This window comes from Heteronotia binoei, chromosome 15 (assembly GCF_032191835.1).
Source record: "Heteronotia binoei isolate CCM8104 ecotype False Entrance Well chromosome 15, APGP_CSIRO_Hbin_v1, whole genome shotgun sequence".
Lineage (NCBI taxonomy): Eukaryota > Metazoa > Chordata > Lepidosauria > Squamata > Gekkonidae > Heteronotia > Heteronotia binoei.
The window spans coordinates 40,150,413-40,162,920 of record NC_083237.1 but is presented as its reverse complement, the minus strand read 5'-3'; the positions used below and the strand labels follow the sequence as shown (position 1 = coordinate 40,162,920).

Sequence of the window (12,508 nt, the reverse complement as noted above, 5' to 3'; positions counted from 1 at the left end):
GCTCTGTATCCTTAGGCAAGAGAAGAACCTGTTTAAAATCTATAGTTCAACAACCTTGAAACCTGTTGTAAATCTGTGGGCACATCTGTCTCTCTCTCCCACTCACCTTAGCTCTTTTTCCTTTTCTCCATTTTTCTCAGCCTAAGCTTTGAAATCCTTGAAGGAGAAGGGAAAGAAACAAATATAACTAATTAATCTACCGTAAACACAAACTACTCACAATGTTTTGTGCATGAAATCTGTACTAGTAGTGACAAGATAAATCTTGGCAATAAGTGACCACCAAAGCAAATGTTTTGGGGTGCAGCCCTCTGTGTCTTACATTGTTAGCTTTACTGACACAAACCAGAGCTGTTGTGCAATCCTCATGAATGGCAAAGAAGAACTTCAACTTGGTACATCACTGAAAGTATAATCTACCATAAAAGTCCCTTAACACAATATATTTCTTGTATCTTTCTCAAGCACAGGTCTTGCCAATCTTGTATCTGTGAATCTTAGTGAGTCTATTCTCTTTAAAAGCACTTGACTAAAAGAACAAGACACAAGATGAGAAATCACTACCAGTTCAAAATATGAAACAGAATAATATGTACAACCTTCAAGAGAGCTTTGAAGTGTAGCTGTTAATGCAAAATTATCCCTTAATTAATTATATAGCTTTCTCATCACTGGGAAAAAACAATCAACACTTATTTAGTGACTCTTCATTAGTGAAATATATGAACCACTTGAGAGTGCTCAACAATACAAAAACAAGGCAAATATTCCCTTGTTGGAATGTTGACACTCTGGATAATTTTTGAAGAAGGTGTTTCAAGTCAAGTCAATCTTTATTGAATTACCAACAAAATGCCAACAACCAGACAAAAAAATAAAATAAAACATTCAATACAATAATAGAATTATATAAATCATAAAATTTAGGCTGAATTATCAATAAAATTAACCATAAGAACATAAGAGAAGCCATGTTGGATCAGGCCAATGGCCCATCAGGTCCAACACTCTGTATCACACAGTGGCCAATAATATTAGCCACACACTGTGGCTAATAGCCACTGATGGACCTCTGCTCCATATTTTTATCTAACCCCCTCTTGAAGCTGGCTATGCCTGTAGCTGCCACCACCTCCTGTGGCAGTGAATTCCACATGTTAATCACCCTTTGGGTGAAGAAGTACCTCCTTTTATCCATTCTAACCTGACTGCTCAGCAATTTCATTGAATGCCCACGAGTTCTTGTATTGTGAGAAAGGGAGAAAAGTACTTCTTTCTCTACCTTCTCCATCCCATGCATAATCTTGTAAACCTCTATCATGTCACCCCGCAGTCGACGTTTCTCCAAGCTAAAGAGCCCCAAGTGTTTTAACCTTTCTTCATAGGGAAAATGTTCCAAACCTGTAATCATTCTAGTTGCCCTTTTCTGCACTTTTTCCAATGCTATAATATCCTTTTTGAGGTGCGGCGACCAGAACTGCACACAGTATTCCAAATGAGACCACACCATCGATTTATACAGGGGCATTATGATACTGGCTGATTTGTTTTCAGTTCCCTTCCTAATAATTCCCAGCATGGCGTTGGCCTTTTTTATTGCAATTGCACACTGTCTTGACATTTTCAGTGAGTTATCTACCACGACCCCAAGATCTCTCTCTTGATCAGTCTCTGCCAGTTCACACCCCATCAACTTGTATTTGCAGCTGGGATTTTTGGCCCCAATGTGCATTACTTTGCACTTGGCCACATTGAACCTCATCTGCCAAGTTCAACTTTGAGTTCTTTCAGAACTCTTGGATGTATGCCATCTGGACCTGGTGACTTATTAGTTTTTAATTCGTCCATCAGTTGTAGGACCTCCTCTCTTGTCACCTCAATCTGGCTCAGGTCTTTCAACACCCCTTCCAATAGTAGTGGTTCCAGAGCAGGCAGACACTTCTCATCTTCCACAGTGAAGATGGAGGCAAAAAATTCATTTAGCTTCTCAGCCATTTCCCTATCCTCCTTCAGTAATCCTTTGACCTCTTGGTCATCCAAGGGCCTCACTGCCTCCCTGGTTGGTTTCCTGCTTCTAATATATTTGAAGAAATATATTAAAAAATCCAATGACATCCTAAGAAAACAATTCACAGTAGTAAAAAGGAGAGTAGTTAATATATCTCTTTACTCATTTTTTTATCTATAATGGCAGACATAAACTTTGCCATTTGGAAACTAATATATTTATCTCCGACAATAGGAATACTAATTTTTTTTTCCGGTTTGAAATTTTTATTAACAACATCAAAAGACAAGAAAACAAATAAACAATTAAACAACAAATAAACAACAAATAAACAACAAAAATAATAAATAAACAACAAAAAGAAAAGAAACATTCTTATTAAACCTATATACATTATCGAATGGAGCGAATTTACTGAAACAAATACAAATAATGTTATTCTGTCCATTCAAATCCCAATTGTTCAGCCCATACATACATCGGATACCAAGTTTTCTTACACTCTTCTACATTACCATCTTTCAACCTGTAAGTTAGCATATCCATTTCTGCTGCGTCGAGCAGTTTAAACATGAATTCCCTTTTAGTCGGTGTTTGGGACATTTTCCAATATTTAGCATATAAAATCCTTGCTATAGTAATAATGTGGAGTAATAACTTTTTCGTTATTTTAGGTAAGGAAACTTTACATATATTTAATAAATATAGTTCTGGTACATGGGGGATTCTCAATTTTAGTATCTTTTGGCACCAAAGCGATACTTGTACCCAATATTTTTTGGCTAGATCACATTTCCACCACATATGGAATAAAGAACCTTTCACTTTGCCACATTTCCAACATTTATCAGAAGTATTCGGAAAGGCTCTAGAAAGCTTTTCCGGGGTAAAATACCATCGGTGGGCCATTTTATATAAATTTTCTTTAAACTGGGAGGATCTTGTCAATTTCAGGTTCTCCTTCCATATTTTCTCCCATTCACTTAGTTCAATAGTATAGCCAAAATCCTGCATCCATTTAACCCAATTTTCTTTAACACTTTCATCCTGCATTTTCAAATCCAACAGCCAATTATAAATTTTTGAGATAAGTTTCCGATCTGTTTCCAATATAATACGGTCGAATTCATTCAATTTTTTAGGGAATCCTATCCCCTTGTCCATTTTGTACCTTGATTTAACTTGCATTTTAAGCCACCAATCTATACTGGTATTTTCATCAATATTCAATTCATGTTTGGCATCTAGTAGGCACTCATAGTTATCTCCCCAGCTAAAAAGATTAGGATGTGCCGATGCTTCAACGGGAGAAAGCCATTTAGGAGTATACCTATACACTTGTTTTTTAACTTCAGACCATGTCTTTAACAACGATTTTCTTACTTCGTATCTAAAGAAAATACTTCCTTTTGCTGGATCCTCGTACCATATATATGAGTGCCACCCTTTTACCAAATCAGCTCCTTCCAGTATTAAAAGTCTTTTGTTTTCTAATAACAGCCAGTCCTTGACCCAGGTCAAGACACATGCTTTGTGATAGATTTGCCAGTCTGGTAGGGCAAACCCACCCCTCTCTTTACTATCTTGTAAAACTTTCAGCTTGATCCTGGGTTTTTTGTTTTGCCAAATAAATCTTGCCACAATTTTATTAAATTGCTTAAAAAAAGTTTTAGGAAGTATAATCGGTATCATTTGAAACAAGAACAGTACTCTCGGAAGTACATTCATTTTAACTGTTGCAATTCTCCCCAATAAGGAATACTAATTTTTCTTGATCCGACCTTCCAAGAAAGTGAGATAAAATGGTACACAAAAACCTATTTCATTCTGCCTCAAGTTTTAAACAATAAAATACGACATGAGATAGGTCTTCAATAGACATTTGATCACAGGAGCAAACTCTTTTCTCATAAAGTATCCTCTTAAAACAACCTTCATTGGCCAATAATGGTAAGATATCAAAACAAGCCCTAGTAAAAGCTTTTTGATACTTGAAATTAATTAGATTAACAAAATGTGGAGAAGATACCAGAGGTGAGGGTGATAACTGTCTATAAATCACAGAAATTCTCAATTTGCCTAATAGTCCCATGTCAGCTTGAATACACTGATCCAACCATTTTTTCTTAACAAGAGATTTGGCATTGTAAAAACCAAGGGATCTCAGATAATCAACCAAGAAGCCAAGCTTGGCCACTATTCTCAAAACAAAACTGCACCAAGACCTATCCTTCATTTCCCCATATGCCAAAGTAAGTAATTTGGAAGCCATATAAAAAATAATCTTCAACCAAAAATTGATAGTTACTTTATGAACTAAGGTTGTTATAGTCATTACAGAAGGTGTTAAAAGTGGGACAGCAAGAAGCCTGCTTGTAAATTTATTTTGGGAAATTTCTAAAGTATGAAGATTTCCAAAAGCCCATACTGGTGCTCCATACAGAAGCTGGGGTAATAACTGCATTTTGTAGATTTCTACAGCTGGCTGTATCAAGCATCTACCTCTTCTCCTATAAAATCGAAATAGCCTCACAGCAGCTTTATCGAGATTATGCTTAGCGTAGTCAATATGAGAGGCCCAAAAGGCTGATTGATGGAACAGCACATCTAAATATTTAAAAAGGGAACCTGTTCTAGTGGTTTCTCATCCATTTTCCACTTATAGTAATGGGATCTTCTAGCAAAGACCATAATCTTGGTTTTATCATGGTTTACAAGTAATAGATTGTCTTTGCAATATTGGCTAAAAGAAGGTGTTAGTGGATAAACAGTGAATGAATGAATAATGCCCCCAACACAAGTCCCCAATGCCCCCACACATACAAGCCCCCCCCCCAAAATCTCTACATGTCATCTGGATTTTCAAAAAAGATCAAAAAGCCAAGTATTTAAGGAGGATTAGTTCTACTCTTATTGGTGGAAGGAAAAGTTAGGTAAAGAGCTCAGCAGTATTCTTTGAACTGGACTTATTACTTGAGGGACAGTTTGCATTGGTAGCATGAACCATTAACAACTGTGTGTGACATGGAAGGTGCTCCCACTTTTAGACTCTGCTGATGTTGTACACTGAGCTAAGTATTTTAGCCCCTAGTTTAAATCATTTTTTGCACTCTCTAGGGAGCGCCCTTGAGGAAACTTGGAAATGTTAAATGTGCCAAAAATGGAGTCTCAACTTTCATTGGGAGTTTCATATTGTGAGAACATTATACCAGTGTTAAATCTGATTGCTGGTATATTTTCCAGTTCAGTTCAAAATGCAGTCCCTTACATTCACAGTCTGGGACCCACATACTTGATGGCCCTCTTCACAATGATGCCCAATCACCAACTTATGATCTGCCAGTCATTTAATCATTCATTCATTTATTTATTTTAGTAGATTTATATCCCGCCATTTCCCATAGGCAGGCTCAGGGTGGATTAGAACATAAATAAATGGCAATTAAAACCAAACAATAACAGAACAATATCAAACAAAAGTAATACGATAAAATAAAAAGATAAGAATGGTCAATGTAGGCCAGTATCTTTTTTTATGCACTGGACAACCAATTGCCCCAGCAGACCAGCATACAGAGCATAGCTGTCAAAGCCTTTCCCTGAAGTTGCCTCTTAGCTTTGGTATTCAGAGATTTATAGCCTCGGTGTGGAGATTCCCTTTAGGCACCATGGCTAGTAGCCACTGATGAACCTATTTCCTAAAATCTGTCTAATCTTTTAATTTGCTATCTTTGTGTGGCAGGCTACCCAAAAACAAACTGCCAGGCAGGACAGGTTCTTGGACCCAACAGCAGGATTCACCTGGGTGCTGCAGAATGGAAACAAGGGCAAAAAGTTGCAATAGCCTCAGCAAAAGGTCAGAATTTGCAAGGGGTCTCTAGGCCCAGGCGTTATGAGGCAAGATAGGAAGAAGAGAAGACACTGAGCCTTAATCCAGGACCAGGTGTGAAGCTGGAAATATAAAAAGACAAGAAGGGGGGAATGAGAAGATGCAGGTAGGACAGAAAGAAAGCTGAAGCAAGAGACAGGGGGCGGGTGTGGCTCTTCTCCAATGTAATACTGTGTAACCCTGAGTTGGGTATATTGAACCACAACTTCAGGAAGTTTGTTATAACAAATAAAAGAATTACTAAAAGAAACAGTGATGGGGCTCATAATGTCAAGGACCTTCTCATAGATTCCAAATACAATGTCCCCCTGCCCTTAGGGGGTGCAGTATTATGCTAGTGGAAAAAGAAAAAGAAAAAGGAATAGTAACTGGGGAAAATAATTTTTTTTTAAATAATTTTATGTTCCCTATGTGGTTTAGTAATATTTTGTTATAAATTATTAATTTCCACTACACCAATCACTTTTTTCTTTTTGTTTTTCTGATTGCTGGTATGGCTCTTTCTTCTGGATTTATCTATGTTACTGGCCACTACTACATTCACTGGGAAAGTTACATTCACAAAGCAAAGTTACAAACATCTATCCAATTGACTTCAATGGTCTTAGAAGGGTGTAACTTGGATTAGGATGGCACTACAAACTGTTACCCAAAGTGGGCCCAGAGAGGGGAAATCAACTTATTACAGGTCCAGAAAACAATAACACAGGACTTTGTAGCCTGTGTATACTGGGGTGGATCTTACTGGGGACACCCCAAAATAAAATTATGAAGAAAGAGAATGAGAGTAATAGTAAACACAAACAGTTGTATTGTATACAAAAATAAAATGAAAAAAAAAGCACCTGAGAACTAATTTCCTAAATAATCACAGGGCGTTTTTGCACTTACCTTAAGCCGGAGCGACGTCCCTCTTCACCGCGCAGCGTCTGCAGGGTTTTCGCACTAATTGCTGCGGAGCACCTGGAAGAGCCGCAAAGTCCCGCGGCTTTTGCGGCGCAAATGTAAACCGGTTTTTGGCGGTTTACATTTGCGCCACAAAAGCCGCGGGACTTTGCGTCTCTTCCAGGTGCTCCGCAGCAATTAGTGCGAAAACCGTGCAGACGCTGCGCGGTGAAGAGGGACGTCGCTCCAGCTTAAGGTAAGTGCGAAAACGCCCACAGTTGCACACACCAATAAGAGGGCACACTAATAAAAGGGAGGAAACTGGGAAGTTTTAGGGATGGGACATATGATCTTAAATCCTGAGTTTGAGGTCTGGAGAGGTCCAAGGGCAGATGCAGCTGGGGTCCAAGGAGGACAGAGGGCAGAGTGTAGCAGGGATTCTCAGAAGGAAACCAATGTTCTGACCAGGAAAGATTGGGACTCAGCATCCAAGAAGCAATTTGCTAGGGCATGAGGTCCTCCTTTTATGCACAGAGATCCCCAGGATAGGTGGAGATTTGGCCATCCTGGGGTAGGATTGGATCAAGCTAGAAAGTTTGAAACTCACTGGCTGGGTCAAAGTTATCTACTGAAGGAAGGAAGGAAGGAAGGAAGGAAGGAAGGAAGGAAGGAAGGAAGGAAGGAAGGAAGGAAGGAAGGAAGGAAGGAAGGAAGGAAGGAAGGAAGGAAGGAAGGAAGGAATGTAGATGCACCTAGCTAAAGCAAACCTAGCTAAATCAAACTGTGCCTCTTTAATTGGACAATTGAATCCCCACTGTTGTTGTTTTTTTCCCTTTTCCCCATTTCAGGCTATTTCCAAAATCATTCAAGTTCTTCCTGGCATTCTTGTTTACAGTAATAAAGATCAATAGGGATCACATTATTGCCTAACTTCACTATTGAATTCCACCTTTGTCAAGATATTTTATATGAAAAGGACATCTACGTGAACATTCTAAGGTTACAACAGGTCAATATATGGTGATTCCTAACTACAAATGCAGGAGGCAACCACTCACTGGGAGATTGGTGTGATTATCTTTGAACGAGACTAGAATTTCCCATGCCATGGGCCAATTTTGCTACATCCCTGAGCAGGAATGTGAGAATGTTTTCTATTTAATTGGTGAAAGTTTCTATCAAGTCACAGATGATTTGTAGTGTTTTCAAGCAAAGAAATGAAGAGAGGTGGTTTGTATCTGTGGAGCAGCCCTGAAATTCCTTGGTGGCCTCTCTTTCAAGTACTTAGTCCAGACGCTGCTTAGCTTCCAAGTTCTGACAAGGTTGAGCTAGCCTTGCAATCAAAAATACATGAATCTCCAGAGGTTATTGTTTTTGCTTGTTGTGTGACTGTGAAGCTTGTTGTGAGACCCTGGAGGGAATCACAAACCAATTACCGCAAGTGTAGAAAGTAGAGCTGCACACCTGCTTAAGCAGCCCCAAAACCGAGACACCTCTGACTCCCTAAAGTGGGGGGGGGGGAATTCCCTCTCTGCTAAAATCTAGCTAAGAATCTGCAACTAACCTAGTTGAGTGAAGCTGTCCAGACAATCTTGAAGCAGCTTCTACTAGTGTATCAATAAATCAATAAAGGAGCAGCACAACCAAACTAATGGAATCCCATCATAATTTAAAATAATGCAGGCCACATTTAAAACAATGTAAAGTGCCTATTCAGTGGCCCAATAACATTTTTAAAAAGCAGTTTTTGCATCTTCTACAGAAAACCTAAAGAGCTGAACACTATTCAGCTTAATTGAAGTGTTCCTCTTCTTTTCACACGTTCTTATTTCATATGCTACAGACATTTTGAACAAGGACAACCATATAGATACTGGCTGGGCTTCTATTTCTTCTATATATTTTTTTCCCATGCATTTCCTGACACAAAACTTTCTTTTCTCTTAATTATGTTCTTACATTGTGACTGGGTTTTTTCCATGTAAAGGATTTGTGCTGTTGTGTTCATTGTCCACTCCAAGACACAGCATCAACTATAAAATTCTCATTATACTTGTATCCTGATAGAATGCAGTAGCCTACTCAAGCTTTTCCTCAGGGCTGTTTTCATCTCTTGATTCCTGAGGGTATATATCAGGGGGTTCAAAAAAGAGGTAACTACACTGTACATGAGAGTGGCTATCATATCTCTCTGTGGTGAATCACCTGAAGACGGAGGTAAGTAGTTGAACAGCACTGGAACATAAAGCAACCCTACAACTATGAGATGGGAGCTACAGGTAGAGAATGCTTTACATCTCCCATTGTGTGACTGGACTTTCAAGAACAGAAAGGAGATGATGTAAAGATAGGAGAGGAGAGTTAAGACAAAAGGGATCATGACAATTGACCCAGTGACAGTGTTGAGGAGGCTAAGATTAAGTATTGTGCTACTGCAGGCCAGTCTCAAGAGCGGTTTGATGTCACAAAAGAAATGTTCAATGATATTGGGGCCACAGAAGTGCAGTTGGGAGGTCATGATGGAATGCATTAGGGCATGAAAGAATCCCGTGATCCATGTAGCTGCTGCCAGTAGAATGCATGTTCTTTGGCACATGATGAGTGGATACTGCAGTGGGTTGCATATGGCCACATATCGATCATATGCCATGGCTGCTAGAAGAAGAGCCTCACTGCTGCCCAGGAAATGAAAGAAATGGAGCTGGATGATGCATCCAACAAAGGAGATTCTTCGGTGGTCCAAGAGGAATCCAACAAGCATTTTAGGGATGATGACCGTAGAGTAGCAAATGTCCAGGCAAGATAGGTTACTGAGAAAGAGATACATAGGTGTGTGAAGTTGACGCTCTATCACCACCACACACACAATAGCACCATTTCCAAGCACACTTGCTAGATAGAGGAACAAGAAGAGAGCAAATAAGAAGTTCTGTGCCTCCTGTCTATCTGTCAGGCCCTTCAGTATGAAGTGAGTAACTTTTGTTTGATTCTCCATTGTGGCTGGGATAACAACAACAACAACAACAAAATTATATATACTCAAGAATATTAGAATGTCATTTAAAAACATATATAGGTAAAATGTTCTGCAGATGGCTTAAAATATATAAATACATAAATCCAAATTACTGAATTGTTAATTTGTTCCAAGGGGTTGGTTTGGAGGAACACTAGTTCTTAACAAGTAATAACAATTAGCTAAAGGTTATGTGCCATTGCCCATCAATAATTTAATTGCAATATGGAAATTTATATATTAAAAACCTCTGTTAAAAAGCATCTTACACTGAACAGTCATAGATAGCAGAACTACTGCCACTGATCAAAAGCCTGAGAAGGAACTTCTCACAGACTCTCTCTCAGTATCAATGGATTGTTGGAAATAGCAACTGAGGAGCCATAGAAAGTCTGCCTGTTTCTGTTACGCTGCTCAGTTGGAAAGGAGGGAAATTGAGAATGTAAATCTTGGTTATGGGTTTTAACAATATATGTAACAGCAGGAATTAGGAATCTTGTGTAAAAGGTGATGGGTTTGCTTCTGTTTTTTATGTTTTGTTTCTGTTTTGTTTGTATTTTTAAGTTGGTTGGATGACCGTGAATAAAGTACTACTACTACCATAAAAAAGTCACAATTTAGGATGCATAACTTCACATGTTAGCCAAAATGTGATCATGTAATTGATGAGAGGAACATAAAAATAATAAGCTATGATTCAGTTATCTCTGCTTAGTCAAGATACAGAGAAGAGACCCAGCATCATAAGAGAATCACTGGGTATTTGCCAAAACTCACATACCAGCAGGGTGCTTGACAATGGCCAGAGATCCTGAAACCTACTAATGGTAAGAATTGCATGAATGAATTTAGTTATGCCAGAATGTCTATCCAGTAGCATAGCTGAGCAGATTAGCAAAAAACAAACAAAAAAAAAAAAACCTACTGATTGGTCTTTCTTGTTAGCTAACAAAAGCCACTCTTTACCCTTGAGGCTTCAATGGATCACTTCTTGCCTTGGGTCACAGAAATGATAATAGTTTTTAACTATTATTGTAAGCTGCCTTGAACCACAAAGAAAGATGGGGTATAAAAGTTATAATAAATGAATAATACATAAATACATTACGTTACACTATTTTAAGTGCAAAGCAAATTTCAGATTTCACCAAGACAGACTAGGACAAAGAAACAAAGGCTATTGATGTTTTGGGGCTCAGCTCTCTGTGCCTTCCTTTGTTAGCTCTACTAACATGAATCAGAGCTGTTGTGCAGTCCTCATGCACGGCAAAGAACAACTTCAGCTTGGTACATCACCAAGAATACAATCTACCATAAAAGTCCCTGAACACCATTTTTTTGTATCTTTCCCAAGCATAGGTATTTCCAATCTTGTATCTGTAAGTTTTCTTAAAAGCACCTGTTGAGCCTAAAACAACAACAAAACACAAGATGAGAAATCACTACCAGTTCAAAATATTAAACAGAGTAATAAATGATAACCTTCAACAGAGCTACAAAGTGCAGCTTTTGCAGCAGAATCCTCCCTTTATTAATTATGTACCTTCCACATCACTGGGGAAAGTCAAACAACACTTGTTCAATAATTCCTCTTTAATGAAGTACATGAACCACCTGAGAGTGCTTTGCAATACAATAACAAGGCAAATATTCCCTTGTTGAGATATTACTGTTCTGGATAATTCTGAAGAAGGTGCTAGTAGATGAATAGTGAGTCAATAATGCCCCCCCTCCCGACAAGTCCCCAACGAAAACAAGGTCTCCAACCTGCAATCTGGCTTCCCAGAAAACATAAAGGTCAAGTGTTTAAGGAGGATTAATTCTACTCTTATTGGTAGAAGGAAAAGTTAGGTAAAGAGCTCAGTAGTATTCTTTGAACCAGACTTATTACATTAGGGACAGGTTGCATTGGTAGTATGAACCATTAACAATTGTGTGTGGTATGGAAGTTGCTCCTGCTTTTAGACTCTGCTGATGTTGTACACTGAGCGATGTGTTTCAGCCCTTGTTTAAATCAATATTGCACTTGGAAATACCAAATGTGCAAAAAAAAAAAAAAAAAAAGGGAGGGGGTATCAACTTTAATTGGGAGATTCATATTCTGAGAACATTACACTAATATTAAATCTGCTTCACTGATTCCTCATATTTTCCAGTTTAGTTCAATGTCCAGGTCCTTACAGTCACAGTCTGGGACCCACATACTTGACAGAACTCTTCATAATGATGCCCAATCACCAACTTAGATCTGTCAATCATAAGAAAATAAGAATAGATCTGCCAGAGCAGACCAATGGTCCATTTAGACCAGTATCTCATTTTACACACTGGCCAACCAGCTGCACCAGCAGGCCAGCATACTAGGAATAGATGCCAAGGCCTTTCCCTGATGTTGCCTCTTAGCTTTGGTATTCAGAGTTTTATGGTGTCCGTGTGGAGATTCCCTTTAATCACCATGGCTAGTAGCCATTGAAGAACCTATTTTCTGAAATTTGTCTAATTTTTAAATTTGCTCTCCATGTGTGGCAGGCTACCGAGAAACAAACTGCCAGGCAGGGCAGGTTCTTGGACCCAACAGTGGGATTCACCTTGGTGCTGCAGAATGGAAACAAGGGCAGAGCTTCTTTTGTAGAAAAAGCCCAGCAGGAACACATTTGCATATCAGGCCACAACCTATGATGTCACCATTGTTTCACATAGGGGATTTTTT

General features: G+C 38.7%; 1 protein-coding gene across 1 annotated transcript; it reads right to left on the bottom strand.

Annotated features, from left to right (window-relative positions):
• Positions 1–8,829: 8,829 nt before the first annotated feature.
• LOC132583515 (olfactory receptor 12D1-like) lies at positions 8,830–9,777 on the bottom strand. The gene has a single exon (XM_060255144.1). The coding sequence runs from the start codon at positions 9,775–9,777 to the stop codon at positions 8,830–8,832; it is 948 nt and encodes a 315-aa protein (XP_060111127.1).
• Between the last annotated feature and the right edge of the window lie 2,731 nt (positions 9,778–12,508).